Source organism: Cucurbita pepo, chromosome LG20 (genome assembly GCF_002806865.2).
Source record: "Cucurbita pepo subsp. pepo cultivar mu-cu-16 chromosome LG20, ASM280686v2, whole genome shotgun sequence".
NCBI classification, from domain to species: domain Eukaryota; kingdom Viridiplantae; phylum Streptophyta; class Magnoliopsida; order Cucurbitales; family Cucurbitaceae; genus Cucurbita; species Cucurbita pepo.
The window spans coordinates 1,623,462-1,649,794 of NC_036657.1; the positions used below are offsets into that span (position 1 = coordinate 1,623,462).

Genomic DNA, 26,333 nt, shown 5'->3' on the forward strand with positions numbered 1-26,333 from the left:
TCTACATTTATTTAATTAGAATTTGGTGTGTAAGGTATCCGACATTGATGCATGGTCTTGTTTCTTTCGGTTCCGCCCATGTCTTCTACTATTTCATATCATCCCTCCCAACCTTTACCATCATCGTTCGCAAGGTTATCTCACGAAAATTCTCAGAAAGTCACCCTCAAAAGTAAAATTCATTCCTTCATCGTCGCTACCACTACCGCCGCCACCACCGTATTAAGTGATGGGCGACCAAGAAAGAGGGTGGAGGAGGGACCAGTGGGTTGGAGAGGGGCGGTGGTTGCGGCCAAAACGGGGGCAGGGTCCACTGGAGGCAAGCCCCTATGGGTTGGCCCCTCACACATTGAATTGCGTTGTCCCTTTCCAGCTCTTAAACAACAAATAATATGTGTCCACATCACTCAGCAGCTAACCCTAACTGATGCATGGGCTGTCTCAAGCCGAAACAACATCCCCCAACAAAAATTAAAAAAAAAAAAAAAAAAAAAAAAAACCTTATTATATCCATACTAATTAATTAATTAAATCAAAATCCCAAACTCCATAATTAAAACTACTACATAAAATAATAATAATAATAATAATAATAATAATAAAATACCAAGTAGCGTATATGTTCGGACTCTTGTCAGATACACCAACGTCCTTATTGGCACACCATGTCTCTCTCCAATCTATCACTGAGTCCAGCGTCCTTGCTGACACACTACCTGTATTTTACCCCTAGTAAATATTTTTAATATATTTTGTTATAATGGGTAAATAAGTTGTTTTACCAACGACTCATCCGACTTAGTGGGCCATATGAATGGCAATGGCCCAACTGAAATCGTGGGCCTTAAGAGTCCAAGTTAAAGCCTGGACAAGTAAGTAACCCAACTCAATTCAAGCATGGGCCTTGACGTAAGCCCACACTCAACTTATGTCAATACTCCGCTAATTCGAAAATATTTTAAAAAATAAAAAAATAATCGAAAATATTTTAAAATTTAATCTGGATCATTTTTAAAACTAACCAACCCAAATGGTTAGTTCGTATTAAATGTGACAAAAACATTAACAATTTTGGTTCGACATAAATAAATTATTAAATGAAAAATATTTGTATCATTATGACCACAAATTTAAAAGAATCAAAGCGTAGCACGAGATACCGACATGAAAACGGTTCTAGAATAAGGATAGTGATCGTGTTGGGGTGAGAAATGGTCAAATCTTTGTAAGGAGGAAATGGGTATTAGAATGATGGGCAAAGTGATGGACAAAATCATTAAACAAAGGAGAAAGCTCTTAAAGATTCAAAAAAAAAAAAAAGAATAGGAATCAAAATCAATTATTATTTTTTAATTTTTTTTTTTTACCAATGAAACAATAAAATAAATTCCAAAAAAATAATGGGTTTTATTTATTTATTTATTTTTTAAAATTTTATTTAAAATTTTAATAAATCCACTCCAAAAATTGCCTTTTATTTTCAGCTTTTTTTCCCCACTTTCACCTCTCTCACCAATCATCATCATCATAAACACTATCTTCCCTTCTTTTTAACTTTTCAACAAAAAGCTTCAATTATTACAAACAGGCAATACAGAGAGTGGAAGAACCTGAATTGTATATTCCTCCAAAAGTGGATGCTTCCTTCACCTGCCTGTCACTCACCCATTTCAACTCGAGTAGAAAACGAAATATTATTTCTTCGGGTGTGAAAATTTCTTCTTAATAGATACGTTTTAAAACTTTTGAGAGAAAACCCTAAAAATGACAATATATGTTAGTAGTGGACTCGAGCTCCTAAGTCGTATACTATGAAAATCAAATTAAATATAATATAAAAAAATACAACAAAAAAGTAGCTCAAATTTCTGTACCTCAATTTCTCAGCAATAAATGTGGCCCATCAACCCCTCTATAAAAACACCCTTTTTAATAGATTCAGCTTGGTAGGTAATATTTAATTCACAATAACTCTTTTTATTTTAATATTCAAAAAAAAAAAAAAAATCCATTTAATTTTAAAATATTATATTTTATTACAAGACAGTGACATTTATTATAGTTTTTAACAAATTAAACCATAGAAAATATCATTCATTTTAACCATTAATTTCTAAAATTTAGATAAAAATTAAAAATAAAAATAAAAATAAAGACATGTTTAAGGATGTGGAAGCTTCCTTCCAAACCGTGGTTGGTTTGTAACCAATTATGCTTTTTACCGGTCCCGCAATTCAAATTAAATAAATAAATAAATATATATATAAATATAAAAGAAAAATCCAATTTTATAAAAAGTTGCATGCCTTTTCCCTCTCTCTCTAACTCAATTTCTTTATTTATTTTTATTTTTTTATGACACTCGAAGTAAATTAAGAGTTCATGAATAAATCGAAACCACGTTCGAATGAGAGCTATTCTGATAATAGGGTAATTAAAAAATATTTAAATTATAAAAACTACGTAGTTTATTTAAAATAATTTTTACAGTATATGATGAGGACAAAACAGGTTGAAAGGACTCGTTTGTTGGAATTGTAACATGTTTAGTGATTGACAGGATGCATGTAAGTGAGGATAAAGTAAAGAAAAGGTTCTGTTCTTCCGGTTTGAGTTTGGTTTAGTAAGACCCAACAACCACGGTAGTACGACCAGTGGTAGTATTGTAATTTTGTGGAAAACAAGGCCTCAATATTACCCCGAAAAATCTAAATTCTTATTCTTAAATAACTGTTGAGAAATTAAAAATAAAAAAAGGTTTACAAGTTTTCACTCTCATCGTCTTCTCCAGCTCACTGATTCCTGTAATCGCAAACAAAGCAATCCAAATGCCCAAAACTTCTCTCTGTTTGCTTCACACCACTCTCTTCTCTTCNTTGACGTAAGCCCACACTCAACTTATGTCAATACTCCGCTAATTCGAAAATATTTTAAAAAATAAAAAAATAATCGAAAATATTTTAAAATTTAATCTGGATCATTTTTAAAACTAACCAACCCAAATGGTTAGTTCGTATTAAATGTGACAAAAACATTAACAATTTTGGTTCGACATAAATAAATTATTAAATGAAAAATATTTGTATCATTATGACCACAAATTTAAAAGAATCAAAGCGTAGCACGAGATACCGACATGAAAACGGTTCTAGAATAAGGATAGTGATCGTGTTGGGGTGAGAAATGGTCAAATCTTTGTAAGGAGGAAATGGGTATTAGAATGATGGGCAAAGTGATGGACAAAATCATTAAACAAAGGAGAAAGCTCTTAAAGATTCAAAAAAAAAAAAAAGAATAGGAATCAAAATCAATTATTATTTTTTAATTTTTTTTTTTTACCAATGAAACAATAAAATAAATTCCAAAAAAATAATGGGTTTTATTTATTTATTTATTTTTTAAAATTTTATTTAAAATTTTAATAAATCCACTCCAAAAATTGCCTTTTATTTTCAGCTTTTTTTCCCCACTTTCACCTCTCTCACCAATCATCATCATCATAAACACTATCTTCCCTTCTTTTTAACTTTTCAACAAAAAGCTTCAATTATTACAAACAGGCAATACAGAGAGTGGAAGAACCTGAATTGTATATTCCTCCAAAAGTGGATGCTTCCTTCACCTGCCTGTCACTCACCCATTTCAACTCGAGTAGAAAACGAAATATTATTTCTTCGGGTGTGAAAATTTCTTCTTAATAGATACGTTTTAAAACTTTTGAGAGAAAACCCTAAAAATGACAATATATGTTAGTAGTGGACTCGAGCTCCTAAGTCGTATACTATGAAAATCAAATTAAATATAATATAAAAAAATACAACAAAAAAGTAGCTCAAATTTCTGTACCTCAATTTCTCAGCAATAAATGTGGCCCATCAACCCCTCTATAAAAACACCCTTTTTAATAGATTCAGCTTGGTAGGTAATATTTAATTCACAATAACTCTTTTTATTTTAATATTCAAAAAAAAAAAAAAAATCCATTTAATTTTAAAATATTATATTTTATTACAAGACAGTGACATTTATTATAGTTTTTAACAAATTAAACCATAGAAAATATCATTCATTTTAACCATTAATTTCTAAAATTTAGATAAAAATTAAAAATAAAAATAAAAATAAAGACATGTTTAAGGATGTGGAAGCTTCCTTCCAAACCGTGGTTGGTTTGTAACCAATTATGCTTTTTACCGGTCCCGCAATTCAAATTAAATAAATAAATAAATATATATATAAATATAAAAGAAAAATCCAATTTTATAAAAAGTTGCATGCCTTTTCCCTCTCTCTCTAACTCAATTTCTTTATTTATTTTTATTTTTTTATGACACTCGAAGTAAATTAAGAGTTCATGAATAAATCGAAACCACGTTCGAATGAGAGCTATTCTGATAATAGGGTAATTAAAAAATATTTAAATTATAAAAACTACGTAGTTTATTTAAAATAATTTTTACAGTATATGATGAGGACAAAACAGGTTGAAAGGACTCGTTTGTTGGAATTGTAACATGTTTAGTGATTGACAGGATGCATGTAAGTGAGGATAAAGTAAAGAAAAGGTTCTGTTCTTCCGGTTTGAGTTTGGTTTAGTAAGACCCAACAACCACGGTAGTACGACCAGTGGTAGTATTGTAATTTTGTGGAAAACAAGGCCTCAATATTACCCCGAAAAATCTAAATTCTTATTCTTAAATAACTGTTGAGAAATTAAAAATAAAAAAAGGTTTACAAGTTTTCACTCTCATCGTCTTCTCCAGCTCACTGATTCCTGTAATCGCAAACAAAGCAATCCAAATGCCCAAAACTTCTCTCTGTTTGCTTCACACCACTCTCTTCTCTTCCATATCGATCTCTTTCTATTCCTGCCATTTTTCTTCTCCTTCTTCATGAGTTAACCGCCACTCTATGAGCTCCGGGACATTCCCCAATGGGTTGCGTTCTTGGCAGACAAGCCGCCGACGGTCGCCGGAGCGCATCCGGACCTCCTCGTCGTCGCCGGAGTACGGATCACCACTCTCATAGCGATGGAGTTAATGGTGAGAGAGTTAAGAAACAAACGACTACGGCGGAAAACCAGGGAGTTCGGCAGGACGTGGATTCCTTGTCCCTAGAGCGTCGGAGGCCTTCATCAGGCATTTGCCAAAGGAATGAGCAAGGTTGGCCGTCGTGGCTTCTGGCAGTAGCCGGCGAGGTGATCCAAGGATGGACGCCTCGTCGAGCCAATACGTTTGAGAAGCTTGCTAAGGTGTGCCACGTGTTTATGATTGATTTTTCGCTTTTTATCTCGATTCAATAGTTGTAGAAAGTTTGTGTGATTTTTGGTTCTTGGTGATTCAGATTGGGCAAGGGACGTATAGCAATGTGTACAAGGCGAGGGATCTTATTACTGGGAAAATTGTTGCTCTGAAGAAGGTTAGGTTTGATAATTTAGAACCAGAGAGCGTAAGGTTTATGGCCAGAGAGATTTTGGTCCTGAAATGCCTCGATCATCCCAATGTGCTTAAGCTTGAAGGCTTAGTTACTTCGAGAATGTCGTGTAGTCTTTACTTAGTGTTCGAGTATATGGAACACGACCTCGCCGGACTTGCTGCCGGTCAAGGAGTCAAGTTCACAGAGCCTCAGGTATCGATTCCATTTAATCCAGATTGTTTCTAATATTGGCTGAACCTAAGCATTTTGTTCATATTTTTCCGCCGGTTTTCCTTCGAGTTTGAATCGATGTTCTTGTCTGCTCCGGCTAGCTTTCCTTTTCGCACTTTAATTGTTCGGAGTCTCAATGTTACTNCCACTTTCACCTCTCTCACCAATCATCATCATCATAAACACTATCTTCCCTTCTTTTTAACTTTTCAACAAAAAGCTTCAATTATTACAAACAGGCAATACAGAGAGTGGAAGAACCTGAATTGTATATTCCTCCAAAAGTGGATGCTTCCTTCACCTGCCTGTCACTCACCCATTTCAACTCGAGTAGAAAACGAAATATTATTTCTTCGGGTGTGAAAATTTCTTCTTAATAGATACGTTTTAAAACTTTTGAGAGAAAACCCTAAAAATGACAATATATGTTAGTAGTGGACTCGAGCTCCTAAGTCGTATACTATGAAAATCAAATTAAATATAATATAAAAAAATACAACAAAAAAGTAGCTCAAATTTCTGTACCTCAATTTCTCAGCAATAAATGTGGCCCATCAACCCCTCTATAAAAACACCCTTTTTAATAGATTCAGCTTGGTAGGTAATATTTAATTCACAATAACTCTTTTTATTTTAATATTCAAAAAAAAAAAAAAAATCCATTTAATTTTAAAATATTATATTTTATTACAAGACAGTGACATTTATTATAGTTTTTAACAAATTAAACCATAGAAAATATCATTCATTTTAACCATTAATTTCTAAAATTTAGATAAAAATTAAAAATAAAAATAAAAATAAAGACATGTTTAAGGATGTGGAAGCTTCCTTCCAAACCGTGGTTGGTTTGTAACCAATTATGCTTTTTACCGGTCCCGCAATTCAAATTAAATAAATAAATAAATATATATATAAATATAAAAGAAAAATCCAATTTTATAAAAAGTTGCATGCCTTTTCCCTCTCTCTCTAACTCAATTTCTTTATTTATTTTTATTTTTTTATGACACTCGAAGTAAATTAAGAGTTCATGAATAAATCGAAACCACGTTCGAATGAGAGCTATTCTGATAATAGGGTAATTAAAAAATATTTAAATTATAAAAACTACGTAGTTTATTTAAAATAATTTTTACAGTATATGATGAGGACAAAACAGGTTGAAAGGACTCGTTTGTTGGAATTGTAACATGTTTAGTGATTGACAGGATGCATGTAAGTGAGGATAAAGTAAAGAAAAGGTTCTGTTCTTCCGGTTTGAGTTTGGTTTAGTAAGACCCAACAACCACGGTAGTACGACCAGTGGTAGTATTGTAATTTTGTGGAAAACAAGGCCTCAATATTACCCCGAAAAATCTAAATTCTTATTCTTAAATAACTGTTGAGAAATTAAAAATAAAAAAAGGTTTACAAGTTTTCACTCTCATCGTCTTCTCCAGCTCACTGATTCCTGTAATCGCAAACAAAGCAATCCAAATGCCCAAAACTTCTCTCTGTTTGCTTCACACCACTCTCTTCTCTTCCATATCGATCTCTTTCTATTCCTGCCATTTTTCTTCTCCTTCTTCATGAGTTAACCGCCACTCTATGAGCTCCGGGACATTCCCCAATGGGTTGCGTTCTTGGCAGACAAGCCGCCGACGGTCGCCGGAGCGCATCCGGACCTCCTCGTCGTCGCCGGAGTACGGATCACCACTCTCATAGCGATGGAGTTAATGGTGAGAGAGTTAAGAAACAAACGACTACGGCGGAAAACCAGGGAGTTCGGCAGGACGTGGATTCCTTGTCCCTAGAGCGTCGGAGGCCTTCATCAGGCATTTGCCAAAGGAATGAGCAAGGTTGGCCGTCGTGGCTTCTGGCAGTAGCCGGCGAGGTGATCCAAGGATGGACGCCTCGTCGAGCCAATACGTTTGAGAAGCTTGCTAAGGTGTGCCACGTGTTTATGATTGATTTTTCGCTTTTTATCTCGATTCAATAGTTGTAGAAAGTTTGTGTGATTTTTGGTTCTTGGTGATTCAGATTGGGCAAGGGACGTATAGCAATGTGTACAAGGCGAGGGATCTTATTACTGGGAAAATTGTTGCTCTGAAGAAGGTTAGGTTTGATAATTTAGAACCAGAGAGCGTAAGGTTTATGGCCAGAGAGATTTTGGTCCTGAAATGCCTCGATCATCCCAATGTGCTTAAGCTTGAAGGCTTAGTTACTTCGAGAATGTCGTGTAGTCTTTACTTAGTGTTCGAGTATATGGAACACGACCTCGCCGGACTTGCTGCCGGTCAAGGAGTCAAGTTCACAGAGCCTCAGGTATCGATTCCATTTAATCCAGATTGTTTCTAATATTGGCTGAACCTAAGCATTTTGTTCATATTTTTCCGCCGGTTTTCCTTCGAGTTTGAATCGATGTTCTTGTCTGCTCCGGCTAGCTTTCCTTTTCGCACTTTAATTGTTCGGAGTCTCAATGTTACTGCAATCGAGCTACCGGGAATTCTTTTGCCCTTTTTCTTCCATTTTGTCCTCTTCCCCTGAAAAAGCAAATTTAGAAGGTTTTCTGCCTAATTTCATGCTTTTAACTTCATTAAGCTACAAGAACATCGAAGAGTTAGATAAAGTAAATTTATGAATTAGTAAATATTGTCCTGTAGTTCATTTGATCTCGGTTTTGTTGAGTTTAATAACTCTCAGCATTGAAATGTAACAGGATTAGATTAAGAAAATGTTCTTAGTTTCTTCGGCATCTTTGTGCGTTTGGATTCAGATATTTCTTCCGGGTTCTCTGTACATAGAAGGAAAGACACTCAACAGAATATTAATCTTTGGCTGAATTTCATTCAACCAGCATAAAACTTTCTCTTATGACATGATTTTATACTTCCAGAATTTCAAGTTCTGTTGCTTTTTGAAAAGAAAATAAGAAACAAGGTTGCTTTTGTCCCTTTAGTTTCTGTTATTTATCATCTCCTTATGTCTCAAGGAATAGCTATATTTCAAAATTGATAGTTGTTAAGGAAGGGATCTAAGATGATGATCAGGGTCCTTTTCAAATTTCTTCAAGTGGATTGTTTGCTAATGAATTCTCTGAGGTTTCATTAAAAAGTTGGTGTAGTTGCTTGCATGCTACAGAGGATGGCTACTTATGGCATTTGTCACATTGATAATGTCAAAAACATGAAAACACTGGCTGTAACTTTTCTACCAGGTCAAATGCTACATGAAGCAACTATTGTCCGGGCTTGAGCACTGCCACAACCGAGGTGTTTTGCATCGTGATATAAAGGGTTCCAATTTGCTAATTGATAACGAAGGAGTACTGAAAATAGCTGATTTTGGGTTAGCTACTTTCTTTGATCCTGAGCAGAAGCAGAATATGACTAGTCGAGTTGTAACGCTTTGGTACCGCCCACCTGAACTATTGCTTGGAGCTACTCTTTATGGTATAGGGGTTGATCTTTGGAGTGCTGGCTGCATCTTGGCCGAGCTGCTTGCTGGGAGGCCAATCATGCCAGGAAGGACAGAGGTATTGCTATTTCTCTCTCTCTATTCCTCCTCACCTATCTCCTTGTTTTGTAACCTTTTTCTCTGATGCTTACTATGTTGTACCTGGCCTCTGAAGAATTAAATTGACCGATCCACTAAATATGATGCTATTAATTATTGAATCCTTAATGATTGTGAAAAATAATTGATTTGGTCATTGTATATGAAATGAATTTATTCCTTAGCTGTTGCATGATGTTTCAATCATTTGAATCCTTTTTCATGTGTAAATATTAAGAAATGGATTGATGATTATGATTGATATTTCAATCATTTGAATCCTTTTTCATGTAAATATTAAGAAATTGATTGATTATGCTTGTTATTTCAATCATTTGAATTCTTCGTAAAAAATGTGGATGTTACTATGATTCATTGCAGACGACAGTGATGTTATGCATTGCTTACATTTTTATCTTCCAAGTTCAGTTCATAATGCAACTGTGAGAATCTATTCCAACATCTATTTCTAGTTTTCCACCTCAGTTTATTCCGCCATATCAAGATGTTTCTTTGTCAATAATTCATCTTGAACTGATGCATCATCACTGTGTGAAGTTGATTCTGGATTACTCTTTCTGTTAGGTCGAACAACTTCATAAGATATTTAAATTATGTGGTTCTCCATCTGAGGATTACTGGAAGAAGTACAAATTGCCAAATGCAACTCTGTTTAAACCCCAGCAACCATACAAACGCTGCATTGTGGAAACGTTCGAAGATTTTCCATCTTCGTCTCTACCCCTTATCGAATCTCTCCTTACAATGGACCCCGACGGGCGAGGTACTGCCACTGCTGCTCTGAATAGCGAAGTGAGTAACTTTGCTTCATAACATTACTCATGTGAAAAAGAAGTGTCTAATGTTGCAGAAAACAATATATTTAACAGTTCTGATTACAGTTCTTTACAACCGAGCCTCTTGCTTGTGAACCATCAAGTCTGCCTAAATATCCTCCTAGCAAAGAATTGGATGTAAAATTGAGAGACGAAGAAGCTAGAAGGTTTTATTTTTCTCCCTTCCCCTTGCTCTTGTTCTTATCATTTAGATCAGTCCTGGTGTCTTAACAAGCAATATACGCTTCCATTTCAGGCAAAGAGGTCTAAGTGGGAAAGCAACAGCTGCTGATGGTGGTGGCAGGAGAGTAAGAGTTCGGGATCGAGTTGGTCGGGCTGTCCCAGCTCCTGAAGCCAATGCAGAGATGCAATCAAACTTGGATGTAAGTTGAGCTTCCTCCCTAAGTTTCAATCTTTCCATACCTGATTTACTCGTTAATGTCTCTACTTTGTTCTATCAGAGGTGGAGAAATGTGACAAAAGCAAATGGTAAGAGCAAGAGCGAGAAGTTCCCCCCGCCTCATCAAGATGGGGCAGTGGGGTACCCGCCACATGAGACATCCCAGAGGAGCCATTTTTCATTTGGTGCAGCTGGTACTTCCTTCAGCTCCTCAATTTTTAATTCAAAATCTGGATCTGTGAAAAGCACAGGAGCTCCTGGGGGGACTTCTCGGAGGAAGAAAGCGGATGAAGATAACCCATCAGTGTCTTCATCTGGAAAATTCATCCGTGCACTGAAGCCATCAATCGGGTTATCAATGGATCTTTTGTTTAGAGGTAAATAGAAACATACATAATGTTGAGTTTTTGAGATGCCAAATCTGAAATAGTGAAGAATGTATGAATGAAAATGGGTTTATTTGTACACTCCAAATCAAGTTCTTCCCCATCTCAGCTTGGTTCATCAGCTACTACAGAGTAGATGTAGAAGAAAGCCCAGGAGATTTCTGTATATTCTGCAAGATGAGGTTCCACAAATGCCATCATTTTGCTTTGCCTTTTAGTAATATCATAATTATCATTATTTTTGGACATTTAGATTGGTATTCTTATGAAGTTGAATTCTCTGATAATGTTCTTCCAATTGGTGAAAAACGTTGACTTTCTTGTACTTTCACCAAATCTAAATTTTTTAAAATTATACTTCTTTTCTCATAATTTTTTTAAGCATGCTTTTCATCANAAAAAAAAAAAAAAAAAAAAAAAAAAAAAAAAAAAAAAAAAACAGAAATTTTGAAAACCAAAAGCCATGAATAATTCCTTAGAAAGCTAAATCATTTATTATTATATGTAATTATAAATAATTAAACTAAGGGGTGTACATGGTCCGGGTTGAATCGGGTTGAGGGATTTTTTTTGACCCAACTAAAAAGTTCGGGTTGGATGGATTGGTAACCTAACCCAACCCGAAACTTTTCACAACCCAACCCGAAACTTTTCACAACCCAACCCGAAACTTTTCACAACCCAACCTTGGGTCTGGGTTGGGTTGGTTGGATTGGTAACCTAACTCAACCCGAAACTTTTCACAACCAACCCTGGGTCAAAAAAATTTTTTAAGTTTTATTTATCCACAATTTATAATTATCGGATACAATCTTTAGATAAAATATATTAAAAGTTCACACACACAAATCAATCTATAATTATTGACAAAATAATAAATAAATAAATAAATTCAATAAAAAAACCAACGATATATTAACATAGTTCAACATTGTCATAAAACTAAGTTTAATTAAATATCGATATTTCTTGATAATGAGTTAAAGTAACAAAAATAAAAAGATAGATCATGAAATTAAATAAACAATAAAAATGATTAGTTCAAAGCTACGGTATATAATAAAAATAAAAAATATATAAAAATATTTTAATTAAAATATGCTTATTTATAGAATCTTAAACTATTAAAAAACAATAAATATATATATAAATTGTAATATAATAATATTGCAATAAATGGATAATAAATACCTTAGAATCCACTCTAAAATTATATATATATATATATATATATATAATAAATAGATAATAAATACCTTAGCAGGTAGAATACTCTTCAAAATTATATATATATATATATATATATATATAATTTATGAACATTAATCGGGTTTATATAATAAACAATATATTTAAAGATGATATAAAAGATCTGAAAAATATTTAAAAATAGTATAAAATTAATATATGTGAATGGCTAATTAAAACTAATAAAATAACAAAATAGTAAAAACAAAATAAAGAAATTATAAATAATAAAATAACAAAATGTATTAATACTAGTGAATTGCAAATTAAAAATAATAAGATAACAAAATAATATAAATAAAACAAAAAAATTAAAAATAATAAAATAACAAAATAATCGAACTCAGCCTAGACTACTCTGACAACCTATTAATATGAAAAAATTCTTAATATATTTTATATATTTTTATTTGGCTCGGGTCAACCCGAAGCTTTTGCCCATGAATCCGAAACCGAACCGATTCAATTCGGGTTAGAAAAAATGAACCCAACCCTACCCAAAACCTGAAATGTTAATCCAACCCAATCTAACCCTTATAGTTCGGGTTGGATTAGTCCGAGTTATCTGGTTGTCGGGTTGAATGTACACCCCTAAAACTAACTAACAAAAACCGAGCCTAATAGAAAGTTATTTCCTCCTCTTTCACTCTAATTAACGCATACATATCACAATGATCTTAATATATACAAACCATTGGATTAAGATTTTTTTCAAAAAGAAAAAAAAAAAAAAAAGAGATTTTGGAAGAGAATAAATCTCATCCGTCCATCGCGGTCTCTGGTTGTAAATTTAGCAAAACAGCTAACAAAGCAAGAAACACAACATTGTTCCAATGACTAAAGCTTGTCGGCTCAAATTGCCTTTCAGATCACAATCTTTAATCAATTTTGCCCCAAGAATTCCTCCCTAAAGGATTCAAGATAAATATATTAAATTAATCACAATCTAACGTTTATGCTTTTTACGTTATAATATCTTGTAAAGAGTATCACAATCGCACTGTTGCAGCAGCAAGACAACGATTATGCAACACTTGTTCTAATTCAATAAACAAGTCAGCCGTGAGAAATTCAAACTTCGCAGACAACGTTTGCACATGCTCGAGCCCTGAATCACATTCGAGAGAAATATTTTAGAAAACGTGAGCGAGAAAATATGTCAAAAACGATTAGACAACAACAACAACGCCTTTAATAGCATAACCCAGATAGGAAAAAATGACAACTAATCATATTCTCCATACTAACACAACATGAAATAGAAAAAACCTATATAAGATAAAAGCATGTAAAATGGGTTTGGAACGGGCATGCGACTATGAACAACACGTTTTAGACAAGCATGACTGAAACATTCGACATGCAGTCATAGACAGCACGCTTTGGACAAGTACGGTCGTAACAGAGAGCTCAGGCTCTTGTCGTACAATCTCCCACTTATTCTTTTCGTATTATATTTTAAAAAGTTTACGAATGAAAATCAATATTCAAATCTATAATTTAATGTAAGATATGCTAAATGGTGGTGTTCTTTAATGGAACGATGGGGACTGGTTAGCCATTCATTTAATTTAATGTATATATCATTCTAATCATTGCCCAAAAGGTATCATAATCACAAATCTTGAGAATACCCATGCATATCAACCACTAAATTCTCCCCTTCTTTAACTATATACATGATCAAATTCAAATCAAAGTAATGGGTATTTCGATCGAAACGGTACACAATTTGTGATATAAAAGAAATTTAGTGACGTTGAACAAAAAGTAACTTTTTACGAGATAAAATAAAAGTGTTCGTAATAGTGCTAAAAGAAAAGTAGAAATCAATCAAGATCGATTCTTGTGTGGTTACAAGTGGAGCGAAATTAAGGGTGTGGTGTGGGATGAATTGAATTGCGTATCAAAATCGAAGAAAAAACAAAGATATTAACAATATTACATATCAATCAATCATGCATGAAATTGTTTTTGGATTCATATGAACGCTCCGACACCAAAAAGCTCTTCTTCTTTTCTCCTTCTTTCTTTTTCCTGTAAACAACCATATCTCAAACAATAGGAAATGATTTATGCATGGTCGGACCATGCTCAATTTCAAGAACTTTCTTTTCAAACAAATTTTGATTAACCCATCGTACTAGATACACGTACGAAAAAAGACGTAGAAATGTGCATTATTTCGCGGAGATTTCTCGAACCCTCTTTACAATTCTCGTCATGTAAACAACGGACAATATCAATATCGAAAAAAACGAAAACGACAACTCTCGAACACTTCCTCTCCTCATATTTATATTGCAATCTTCCAATTGAGTGAAGAAGAAGCAAGAGAGGGAGTCAATCATTGACACAAATTATTGCATAAAAACAAAACCCAAGAACCATAAGATTTGTGGTTTAATTTGAGTTTAATTATGGTCGATCTAATCGAACCCAGGACACGGCTCTTGGGAGTGATCAGCCTGTTATCCCGGGTCCATATTTTGGGAAGTCAACAGAAGAAGGCAATGAATTATTATGGTTACTTTTTGGGTGGAGGGTTGGCATTTGCCATGTTATGGAAAAGAGTTTATACTTAGCAAAATGGCTATCTTTAATGACCTCACAAAAAGCGAACAAGATAATAACTTTGTAAAGCAAACCCAAAGCCAAAGCCAAAGCCAAAGCCAAAGCAAATAAGGTATTCGTGTCTATCATATAAACTTACCAACTCATCTCTCAATAATTGCCTTACCTTCTTCCCATTCCAATGTTATTGCTCAACAAAACCAACACCATTCGTTCCACCTAAAATATCTTCCATCATCGATCACTATTTACGTTACTATAATTAGGGTTTCTGTCGAATAATAAGTCTCTCGAGGAATTCTATAAACTTTCTAAGTTTTCGTAGTTTTTAACCCATTTGATGCTTATTAGAATATGATATATATGATATTGTAACAGCCCATATCGCTCTCAGTCTCATAGTTTTCAAACGCGTCTACTATGAAGAGGTTTTCATACCCTTATAAAGAATGTTTCGTTTTCCTCCTCAACTGACGTGGGATCTCACAGATCATGAGTTTATAAGTAAGAGATACTATCTCCGTTGTTACACACTTTTAGAAAAACCAAAAGCAAACCCACGAGAGCTTATGTTCAAGGTGGACAATATTATATCGGAGAATCGTTGTTTCTAACAAAAACGAAACTGCTGGACAAATCTTATCCTCTCGATTTTTATAAATTTGATAATTTTTTTTCCACCTCAACCTATCTCTAAGATCCAAAACCCCACCAAAAAACCCACTTCATTTTTGTCACTTTTGTATTATTATTATTATTATTATACGTTTTTTATACGTTTTTAATAAATAAATAATTAAAACAAAGAATTTTAGTGAAAAAGAAATATTTATGATTGGATGAATATGGTGCCACTTGGAGGCAGACTATTGGGTCCCATGGTTCACGCCTAGAAGGTCAAAAGCTAGGCCGGATAGAACGCAATAACAAAATTAAATAATAAAGAAACAAAAAAATTAAATAAATTAAAATAATAATAATAATAATAATAATAAACAGTGCTTAATTAAAGCTTAAAAATATTAATATTGATTAATATTAGATTACAGATGTCCTAGGTTAACATGTCCAAACAAAGTGCAAAACGTTTTAAAAATGATCAATTAATTACCTTCTATTTTCATTTGTCGGTAAAAATAAATAAATAAAATAAAATAAAATAAAAAATAAATCTCTTTTAATTATTGAATTCTCATTCCTTAATTCTTTTTAATTAGCAACATCGTACACGCTTACGTTATTTATATTCCATTATTTATAATATTTCCTAATTTCTTTTTTATCTCAATTGAAATTATGCATGAAAAAAAATGAGACACACACTTCTGCGAGATAGCGATTGTGCGACACTTATTCTAATTCAACGAATAAGTCAGCCGTGCGCTCGAGTATGCTCGAGTCTCGAATTACGTTTGAGAGAAATGTTGTAGAAAACGTGAACGATGAAATACGTTGAAAACAATTTTAAAGAAAGAAATGTTACAAGCTAAAAGCAAGTAAGACAATAACAACGGATTTGATAGCATATAATTTAGGTAGTAAGAATTAACAACTAGTTGCGCGTCCCGTATAATACATTTTGGAGTATGTTAGCCATAGCGGGACTAGAATTGGGATCGAATGTGTGTATTCTCGTTTATATTCATAACCTTTAAATAGTATACAAGCTAACAAGTAAAAGACTATTAAGATATATTCCATAACTAGACATGCGACTATGGACAACACGTTCTATACAAATATGATCGAGATATCCAACATGTAGTCATAAGCAATACGTCAGGAACAAACGTGACTACGAGAAAGAACAGGTGGCTAGAAAGGGTGCGTTGGGTTGGGTTGGGTTGGGATGGTTTGGTAACGTACGTAATTCTCCTTCCTTGAGTGATGATAATGATAATAATTGGAAGAGGTGAAGGTTGAAGGAGTTGATATTAATAATTGTGGTTCATGATTTGATGGGCAACAGTGAGTATCAGGTGGGCTTATAAATATGGCAGCTTCACACATTCCCTTATTGCAACCAAAATAAAACCTTTCTCTTTCATTCCAACCATACAATCTTAGAAAGTGATGGCTTTGTTCGATACCCATCACCCTGCTGTTCTTGCATTTGGCCTTCTTGGTACCATTCTTTCTCCCTTTTTTTCTTCACTTGTTCCTAATATCCTTACCATTTCCTCATCGGTTCTTCTAATTTTGTAGGTAATCTTATCTCCTTCATCGTGTTCTTGGCTCCCTTGTAAGTATATACTTCACTTCATTCTTTTCAATGTGTATTTTGAGCTAAAAATTAAAGGGTTTTGGTATGTGGGTGTGGCAGGCCGACGTTTGTAAGAATTTGTAAGAAGAAATCAACTGAAGGGTTTCAATCAGTTCCATATGTGGTGGCACTTTTCAGCGGCATGCTTTGGTTATACTATGCCTCATTCAAGCCTGATGAAACCCTTCTCATTACTATCAATTCGGTCGGGTGCGTCATTGAGACCGTTTACATTGCCATCTTCGTCGTCTTTGCTCCCAAGCAGATTCGGGTACGTTCTTGTATTAGCTCTTGTTACGAATTACGACCCTCCATAATGATGTGATGTTGTCCACTTTTAGCATCTAGTAGCTAAAATGACTCATATCAATACAGATAGTATCCTTAATTCAGAGAGGCCTATGGAGCCCTTGAACCGCTCAAAGGTTTGAACTTTTTTAATGGGATTTAACTTTTTGATCCAAATATGAACAGGTTTCCACGTTGAGATTTGTTCTTCTATTGAACTTTGGTGGGTTTTGCGTAATTCTACTTGTGACTCACCTATTAGTGCAAGGCTCCAACAGAGTGAAGGCTCTTGGATGGATTTGTGTGGCTTTTTCTGTGTGTGTCTTTGCAGCTCCACTTAGCATCATGGTTGGTGTTGTTTTTGCACTCTTTTCTTTTGAAGAACAACTTTATATTAATTATTGCTTTTTTTTTTTTTTTTTTCTGATGTTTTTTTTCGCTTTTGCTTTATAAAAGAGATTGGTGATTCGAACAAAGAGCGTGGAGTTCATGCCCTTTTCTTTATCGTTCTTCCTCACACTCAGCGCAATCACATGGCTTCTTTACGGCGTATTTCTCAAAGACATTTACGTTGCGGTATTACTTCAATAACCCTTTTAACATTCTATTAAGAATGAAAAACATAAGTGAGATTGAAAGTACTATTGATAACATTTAAAATATCTTAAATTAAATTTCATAATACATTCAGACGAATTATCGTGACAATGACCCGAAATTTTGATTATTCTCAGCTTCCAAACGTGTTGGGATTTATATTTGGGGTAGCACAAATGATCCTGTATTTGATCTACAAGAAGCAAGAGATAGCAATGGCAAAGGAAATGAAGCTACCAGAACACACAACCGAGATTATAATGATATCTGCCGCCGCCGCCGCCACCGCCGCCGACAAAGAAAAAGAAGATTCTTCTCTACCACCTTCTGTTGGAGCCATTGAGGTAATAATAACCAACGGAATCGAACACGACAACAAGATGGAGCTGGACCTTAAAGTCAAAGACAAAGACAAAAACTTGGAAGTCAACGACCAAATTACAGTTCCTATTGTTGTTTAACTATAATCTTGATCTAACCCCTTGTTTTGTTTAAGTTTATCCATAATGCTTTAATTTTGGTCTTTGGCTTCATGTAGTTGCCAAGCTTTTCTCTAAGCTACCATGTGAATGATGTTATAAGTAGGGTTTTTTTTTTTTTTTTTATGAAGCTTTCCTCTCGTGTAATTAATACTTATTTTTAATCAATAATGTTTTGATAAGTACAAGGATTTTGGTTCGTACCGATTATACGTTTATATTAAAGTATATTAATGAAGTCATGTCGTGTTTTCGTTACGATATACTATTCTTTGAATTAATCATGGTGGTTTAGGTAGCTTTATGATCTAGTTGATTGTGTGGTAGAGAAAAAGTGGGATGATTAGATGATTTAGAACATTTAGAACATGTTGGAACTTTTAGCTTTTGAATACATAATTAATTAATACTCCCCATGCTTCTCCAATTAAGCATACATAAATAAATAAATGAAAGTTAAGATACATAGATAAGTGGATTCATATCGAATAAAAAAAAACGAATATGTAACTGTTCAAACTCATTACTAGTAGATATTGTCCGCTTTAGTCCGTTGCGAACTGTCGTCAGCTTCACTGTTTTAAAACATGTCTTTTTAGAGAGAGAGGTTTCCACACCCTTGCAAAGAATGGTTTGTTCCTCTCTCCAACTGATATGGGATCTCACAATCCACCCTTTTCGGGGTCCCTGCGTCCTCGGTGTCTGGCTTAGATACCATTTTAGTTTCCACACCCATAAAGAAATGTTTCGTTCTCCTCTTCAATCGATGTACGATCTCACAATCCACCCTCCTCGGGGCCCAACATCCTCGTTGGTGTCTAGCTCTGATACCATTTGTAATACTAAAACCTCATCACTAATAGATATTATCCGTTTTAGCCCGTTACGTGTCACTGTCAACCTCACAGTTTTAAAACACGTCTTTTAGGGAGGGGTTTCTACACTATTATAAAGAATGATTCATTCTCTCTTCCACCGACTTGGGATCTCACAAAATCAAAAAAAGTACGTTTGATTACTCTTGAATGATAGAATAATTAAACAAATGTGTAATCCGATAATGCGAAGATAAAACGGAGTCTTTATATCCATTGATGTCACTCACCAATTTCAAAATCACAAAGCATTAAGGAAGAAGGTGGGATTGGTTTGTTTCTCAATCCCATTCCTTTTTGAACCACTAAGGTTTCTATTGAAGCAATAATATGAGTTGGGTTGCTTTAAAACCTTAATTTCATTTTCATTTTGTACGATGAATTTGCTTTTTGGTCTTAAAAAACAAAAGAAATGTCTGACTATTATGCTATTACGTACACTTCACTAAGTCCCAACACCTTTTTCTTCATCCCTCTCCATCAAACCCATCTTTTTTTTTCTTCATTCGACCGGTTGGTGTCGGAGGAGACTTAGGATTTGGCTGGCGGTTATGGAGTTTGGGGGACGATGAAAATGAGAAATGGGAAGTTGAGAGATGTTGGAGGATCAATGTTATGATATGATATTATCCACTTTGAATATAAGTTCTTTGAAGCACTTGAACAAAGTATACCATTGAGCCTCTTTCTTCTCTCAGAGTGTAAAAGACCTAAAAGAATTGAAAGTCACTCACTATACCAACAAAGTGCATCTTCCTTTTTGGTGCTTTACTTGGAGCAATTCTATGTTGGGTGAAAGGATTCGTGTTAGTCTGTGGAGATAGTCTTCACTCTTAAAAAATGAGGAGTAGGTAACGTGACCATATTGCAGGGGATGTAGGAAAATGTCGAGAGCAACCAGTGCTGAATCCATATTCCAAATCTTAGGCATGGATTGTTACACTTCTGACATAGTTAAGTTAAGATAAAGACATGATTTTGATACCACAGATAGTGACAAGCGACCTTATAATGGTATGATATTGTTCACTTTGATCATAAATTCTCCGTACTTCATTATCAAAAGACCTCACCCCAATAGAAATAGTGTCCCTTCCTTACTTATATAACTATGATCTTCTTAATTATCCAACGTGAACTCCAAGCTTATGATCACGCCTTACCTCGATTCTAGACGAAGTCTCGGCGACGGCTCCTCGATTCTCCCAAACCCTCTCCTAGTCTTCCCTTTCTTTTTGGTGGCCTCTATTATGATTCCACTTGGACCCTATAATAGGTGGAGGGGCAAAATGACACATTTGCCCCTCCATGGGCTTGGGTCGGTTTATTTTATTTTCTTTTATTTCGTGTTACAATATTGTTCTAAGCTATAACACCCTAAGCCCACAGTTAGCAGATATTGTCCTCCTCTTTGAGTTTTTCCTTCCGACCTTTCCCTCAAGGTTACTAGGGATAGGTTTCCACACCCTTATAAAGAATGTTTCATTCCTCTTTCCAACCGATGTGATGTGGGGTCTCACAATTCACTCCCTTCGTGGCTCAGAGTCCTCGCTGGCACACCGCCCGGTGTCCACCCCCCTTCGAGGCTCAGCATCTTCACTGGTACATCACCTGGTGTCTAGCTCTGATATCATTTGTAACGGCCCAAGCCCACTGTTTGTAAATATTGTTCGCTTCGGCCCATTACTTATTGCCGTCAGTCTCACGATTTTAAAACACGTCTATTAAGGAGAGGTTTCCACACTCTAATAAAAAATGTTTTGTTCCCCTCCACATAACGGCTTGGTGTACCGAACTTGGCTTATACTTTCTCGTACTATACTGCATCCACCAGCCGAACAAGTAAGGAATTCCTCCTCAGTGTGTTGGCTTGGCTCCTGGTTTGCCTTATTGATTGGTTATTAACAAAGAAAACATCTATGTTATACCAGCAGACACGACAATCAAAACAATGAGCCAAAACCGAACAAGCAACACCAACCCGTCCAATATGTATGTGGGCTCAAATATTCAGCACTTCCTCGACCAATTATTACCATTCATACGTGGCATGCATTTTTTTTGTTCAATGTAAACAAAATAATAATGATAATCTTTGGGAGAGTTGAAAGGTCAAAGCTCATAATAATCATTTGATTTGATGGGAAACAGTAACAATCCACCAGCTCTATATATAATAGAGCTTCCAACATTAAGTTCTTACAACAAAAACAAAACAAAACAAAACAACGTAAGATTTTGGTTCAAATTCTAATCTCAAAGGAAAAATCCATGGCTTTATCATTCAATACCCATAACCCTGGAGCCTTTGCATTCGGCCTTCTCGGTACCTATTCTTTCTCATCCCCTCTAACCTCAACCACAATTCAGCAACATAAATAACCCAACTCTCTTCTAATTTTGTAGGTAACCTTATCTCCTTCATCGTGTTCTTGGCTCCTCTGTAAGTATCCACTTCACTTCATTTTTTTCAGTGTATTTTGAGGTACAAAATTAAAGGGTTTTGGTATGTGGGGTGTGGCAGACCGACGTTTATAAGAATTTGTAAGAAGAAATCAACAGAAGGGTTCCAATCAGTTCCATACGTGGTGGCACTTTTTAGCGCCATGCTTTGGTTATACTATGCCTCATTCAAGCCTGATGAAACCCTTCTCGTTACAATCAATTCAGTTGGGTGTGTCATTGAGATTGTTTACATAGCCATCTTCGTTGCTTTTGCTCCTAAACAGATTCGGGTACTGTTCTTGGATTAGTTCTTAAAGGTTTCAACTTTTTTGATGGAATTTAACTTTTTGATCCAAATTTGTACAGATTTCCACGTTGAGATTTGTTCTTCTGCTGAACTTTGGTGGGTTTTGTATAATTCTACTTGTGACTCACTTCTTAGTGCATGGCTCAAACAGAGTGAAGGTTCTTGGATGGATTTGTGTGGCCTTTTCTATCAGTGTCTTTGCAGCTCCATTAAGCATAATTGTAAGTATCTTCATTACTATGTTAATTTGTGTGTGTTGTGGGCCGTATCCTATAATCTTCCATGCTTTGATACTATTTGTTGTGCACTGAAATGATACCAATTGTTGTACTAATAGCGGGAGTAAGATCAAATTTACTCACACACCCACGAATGGAATTTAAACAAATGGAATTTAAACAAAGAGACAAAGATTTAAAGAATTCTTCTCTCCGAACCACGTAAATCTTTGTCTCTTTGTTTAGATTTCGTTCATGGGTGTGTGAGTATATTTGATCTTGCCTCCGCTATGTTGAGGATTGTTGGAGTGAGTCCCACGTTGGCTAATTTAGGGAATAATCATGGATTTATAAGTAATACATCTACATTGGTACGAGGCCTTTTAGGGAAGCCCAAAGCAAAGTCATGAGAGCTTATCATACTATCTTAGAGAGTCATGATTCCTAACACGTTATTGGTATCAAAGCATTGAAGGTTGTAGCATTCAACTATTTCTTTGAAGAATTGTACGTTAATTTCTCGATTTTGCTTTACGAAAGAGATTGGTGATTCGGACGAAGAGCGTGGAGTTCATGCCGTTTTCTTTATCGTTCTTCCTCACACTGAGTGCCATTACATGGCTTCTTTATGGCGTATTGCTCAAAGACATCTATATTGCGGTATTTTTTCTAGTCACCCTATAAATTTTAGACCAATTATTAGTATAATTTGATGATTGAAATTCGTGTTTTGATTATGGTAAGCTTCCAAACGTGCCGGGGTTTATATTCGGCATAGCTCAAATGATTCTTTATATAATCTACAACAAGCATGAAATAGCAGAGGAAATGACTGCCGCCGCCGCCGCCGCCGCCGCCACAAACTCTGACAAAGAAAAACAAGATTCTGTTGAAACCATTGAGGTAATCATAACCGAAGTCAACAACGAGGACAAAGACAAGAACTTGGAAGTCAACGGCCTCATTAGAAACCCTAATCATGTTTAATTATATTTTAACCCTTGATTTTCAAATGAACTCATGGGGTCTTTCTTGTTGAATCTCTCTCTCTCTAGTGTTCAAGTTTGTTCGTAATGGTTTGTTTTTTTTGGTGTTTAGTGGATGTATTTGCCCAACTTCTCTCTATGCTACCACGTAAATCGTGTAATTTAGCTAGAGATTAGTGAGGTGATTATGGTGCCTCCATAATTAAGTAGGTTTTTGTATCCAAAAGTTCGTCTTTTTAATGAATCTTTGCTCTCGTGTCATTCGTTTTTATCTTAATCAATCCTAGTTTGATGAAATGGGCACAAAGCTTTGATTAGATCTCGATTAGAGAGAGGAACGAGAACCTAGACACTAGGCCCTGAAAAGGGGTGGACTGTGAGATCTACCTTAGTTGGGGAGGAGAATGAAAAATGGTTTAGAGTTTAGGAAAAGTCCATAGAAGACAATATTCAATGGCGGTGGGCTTGAGCCGTTACATTTATCCATAAAATTTGAGCATAATTTTCATTTAATCCGTAAGTTTTACAATGTTACATTCTTACTATATATATATATATATATATATATATATATATATATATATATATATATATATAATGTGGCTTGTTTTGTAAAGGAATTTTTCATTATCGAAGATGTGCATGGTTAATTTCAATTATAATTTATTGTAATATACGTTTAAAGTTGATTGAAATATTCCATCGAACAATTTTATCTTTAAAATTATGGATAGAAAGAAACGTGATAAATAAACGTGACGATGCTGAGTTGTAAATGAAACAGTATCAGACATGACTTTTTGAAAATTTTGATCTATAGAAAGCGAAAGTAAAGTTAAGAGAGAATGACAAAAAAAAAATAAAGGGAAAAAGAAAAGTTATGGAAAGAAATTTTAGAAGAAACGACAAGTTTTAAATTAATTAAAGAAAATAAAGCTTTCAAAAAGGGGGAAAATAAAAAAAAAAAATTATGGAAAAATATAGTAAAAAGATGGATAATGCTTAATTAATAATTGTTGTTTGAAATAAAAAGAAGAAATTTATGGGACGAACCATAGGTGTAGAAATATGCAATGGGCTAAAGCCGACAATATATATTAGTGGTGGGCTTAGATGGTTACAAATAGTATTAGAGTAAGACACAGGGTGTGTGTCAGTGAGGACGTTGGACTCCTAATAGGGGTGGATTGTGAGATCTATAAGAGTGTGGAAACCTCTCTTTACTAGACACGTTTTAAAACCGTGAGTCTAACTATGATATATAACGTACTAAAACAGACGGTATCTACTGGCTGAATTTGTTGATCGTTGTTGTTGTTCTATCTCTTCTTAGCTTCCTGAAACTCATCATTTGAAGGTTTACCATTCCCACTTCCGATCTTCCTTTTGGTCCCTTTTTGAAAGCAATAATTTCATATTTTTTATTATTTGAAGCTCTTCCTTTTGTCATTAAAGTTGGTCAAACAGCGATGATCTGAGTGTTTTGTCGGAGTTTAATAAAGATAATTCTATCCAATCTCTTGTTTCTTCTTCATTGTTTTTATTATATCAAACTTTATTCTAAAAGGAGGTTGGAATAGATTACATGCAAATACTTTATAACCCGAATTAATCGATTTCATGGACGAACACGAACATGAACTTTAAAATGATTTTAGAAATAGTTAATAAAGCAAGAAAATTATTGGAAAAAAGTTGTGTTTATAAGCTTTATTTATATATTATAAAAAAAAAAAAAACTAGAACGCCATAGACAAGATGGTCAACAGACACGAGTTACGTGTTTAACTTTTTCTTCTTTATTCTAAACTTCTTCAATTAAATCATTTTTTCNAAAAAAAATTACACTTTTCATCTCTAAAATTTGAATAATTCAGAATCCAGAAAGAAAAAGACAATTTTATTAAAATTAAAATTATTAAAATTAAAATAGAATTAATATCATTTTATATTTAAGTGGTTGAATTTAGGTGCATGGTTCATAATTGACTTGAAAAGGAAAGATCGACTTTAAAGTGAATGGGTACGGGTTACTAAAGAGCATTTGAAGATAATATTTTTATTTATTATTTTAATAAAAGTTCGGGGCTACAAGATATTCGGAAAGTTAGAAACCACAACTCTCCACAATGGTATGATATTCTCCACATTGACCATAAGCTCTCGTGACTTTATTTTTAGTTTCTTCAAAATGACTCGTACCAATTGACATGTATTTCTTATTTATAAACTCATAATCGTCCCTTAATTAGGCAATGTAGAACTCTCTTCCAACAATAATTAGGCAGGGCGGCCGAGCGAGGGTAGGGTCCGACAGGCCACATCCATTTCACTATCATTTTTATAAATTGTTATGAAATTTGAATGGATGAAGAAGTGTTTGAATAATCCACCAAGGGAAATCAATAACCCTAAACTTTTATTGGACAAAATATATGCTTTATTCTAGTGGCTCTTTTACGCCCTGCTTTTTAAATATATATATATATATATATATATATATATATATATATTTAATTTAGACACGTGTTGTTTAACGTTTTGCAATTATAAAATTTATAAAGAATAATAATACTAACCGACTCTGCATTTTGTCCTTTTCTAGGGATGTCTCTTCAATACAGATGAGAGTGTGGGCCTATTGGGCCTTTGAATACTACGTCCGAACTGATCCACACCTATTACGGTAAGCCCAATGTTCGGTTTTTTAATTTCTATTGAATTGAAAATAAGCATACCATATAATTCTTTTAAATAGGATTAACGATTTCATATTTATTTTACATACATATGATGTTATGAACATTATTACAATATAAATGAGCAAAAAAATATTTTTGATCTAATTTAAAATTGATTAAAGTGAAAATAGTTGTAATAAATTAAAATCATTAAAAGAACTAATTTAAAATTTCTATAATCTCTGCCTCTTTGACACAAAATTATCTGGAAGCACCGTGGACAAATTTATACTAAAAGAGTTTCAAAAAATTTCAACCCAGAATTTATACTAAAAAAACAATGACACGCCTAATCCTAACCCTAACCCATGGTCCATAAGCTCTCGGGATACTAATGAAGATGTATTTCTTATAAATCCATGATCAATCCCTTAATTAGCCGAGAGACTCCTCTCTCGGCAATACTTGGCATTCAACACTTAATCCTCTATTTTTTTCTTCTTTTCCTGTGTTTGATGGACTCCCCCAATCATTAGATCTCATAATTATGTCGTTTGTGAAAGGATT

The 26,333-nt window shown here is 34.3% G+C and overlaps 3 protein-coding genes across 4 annotated transcripts; all 3 read left to right on the plus strand.

Moving 5' to 3' along the window:
- Positions 1–4,730: 4,730 nt before the first annotated feature.
- On the plus strand, positions 4,731–11,092 carry LOC111783312 (probable serine/threonine-protein kinase At1g54610). 2 transcript variants are annotated; one of them, XM_023664234.1, is made up of 7 exons: positions 4,731–5,251; positions 5,344–5,628; positions 8,846–9,163; positions 9,769–9,996; positions 10,086–10,186; positions 10,276–10,402; positions 10,481–11,092. In XM_023664234.1, the coding sequence occupies exons 1-7, from the start codon at positions 4,934–4,936 to the stop codon at positions 10,802–10,804; spliced, it is 1,701 nt and encodes a 566-aa protein (XP_023520002.1). In that variant the 5' UTR covers positions 4,731–4,933; the 3' UTR covers positions 10,805–11,092. The 2 variants fall into 2 exon arrangements, with proteins under 2 accessions (XP_023520002.1, XP_023520001.1); XM_023664233.1 differs by lacking the exons at positions 4,731–5,251; positions 5,344–5,628 and adding exons at positions 7,056–7,576; positions 7,669–7,953.
- Positions 11,093–16,641: 5,549 nt separating this feature from the next.
- On the plus strand, positions 16,642–18,436 carry LOC111783228 (bidirectional sugar transporter SWEET12-like). Its single transcript, XM_023664132.1, has 6 exons — positions 16,642–16,752; positions 16,833–16,869; positions 16,951–17,161; positions 17,365–17,526; positions 17,635–17,754; positions 17,913–18,436. The coding sequence occupies exons 1-6, from the start codon at positions 16,701–16,703 to the stop codon at positions 18,234–18,236; spliced, it is 906 nt and encodes a 301-aa protein (XP_023519900.1). The 5' UTR covers positions 16,642–16,700; the 3' UTR covers positions 18,237–18,436.
- A 2,913-nt stretch (positions 18,437–21,349) lies between these two features.
- On the plus strand, positions 21,350–23,346 carry LOC111783338 (bidirectional sugar transporter SWEET12-like). The gene is made up of 6 exons (XM_023664265.1): positions 21,350–21,455; positions 21,536–21,572; positions 21,654–21,864; positions 21,941–22,102; positions 22,640–22,759; positions 22,844–23,346. The coding sequence occupies exons 1-6, from the start codon at positions 21,401–21,403 to the stop codon at positions 23,084–23,086; spliced, it is 828 nt and encodes a 275-aa protein (XP_023520033.1). The 5' UTR covers positions 21,350–21,400; the 3' UTR covers positions 23,087–23,346.
- Positions 23,347–26,333: the final 2,987 nt, after the last annotated feature.

What these genes read in the sequence shown, in the direction of transcription:
- LOC111783338 (XM_023664265.1), top strand. Translation starts at nt 21,401, where the DNA reads ATGGCTTTATCATTCAATACCCATAACCCTGGAGCCTTTGCATTCGGC. An exon ending in TTGCTCCTAAACAGATTCGG is followed by an intron (nt 21,865 to 21,940) that starts GTACTGTTCTTG and finishes AAATTTGTACAG; the next exon opens with ATTTCCACGTTGAGATTTGT. An exon ending in TCAAAGACATCTATATTGCG is followed by an intron (nt 22,760 to 22,843) that starts GTATTTTTTCTA and finishes GATTATGGTAAG; the next exon opens with CTTCCAAACGTGCCGGGGTT.
- LOC111783228 (XM_023664132.1), top strand. Translation starts at nt 16,701, where the DNA reads ATGGCTTTGTTCGATACCCATCACCCTGCTGTTCTTGCATTTGGCCTT. An exon ending in TCTTGCATTTGGCCTTCTTG is followed by an intron (nt 16,753 to 16,832) that starts GTACCATTCTTT and finishes CTAATTTTGTAG; the next exon opens with GTAATCTTATCTCCTTCATC. An exon ending in TCAAAGACATTTACGTTGCG is followed by an intron (nt 17,755 to 17,912) that starts GTATTACTTCAA and finishes GATTATTCTCAG; the next exon opens with CTTCCAAACGTGTTGGGATT.
- LOC111783312 (XM_023664234.1), top strand. Translation starts at nt 4,934, where the DNA reads ATGGGTTGCGTTCTTGGCAGACAAGCCGCCGACGGTCGCCGGAGCGCA. An exon ending in TCAAGTTCACAGAGCCTCAG is followed by an intron (nt 5,629 to 8,845) that starts GTATCGATTCCA and finishes CTTTTCTACCAG; the next exon opens with GTCAAATGCTACATGAAGCA. An exon ending in AGATGCAATCAAACTTGGAT is followed by an intron (nt 10,403 to 10,480) that starts GTAAGTTGAGCT and finishes TTGTTCTATCAG; the next exon opens with AGGTGGAGAAATGTGACAAA.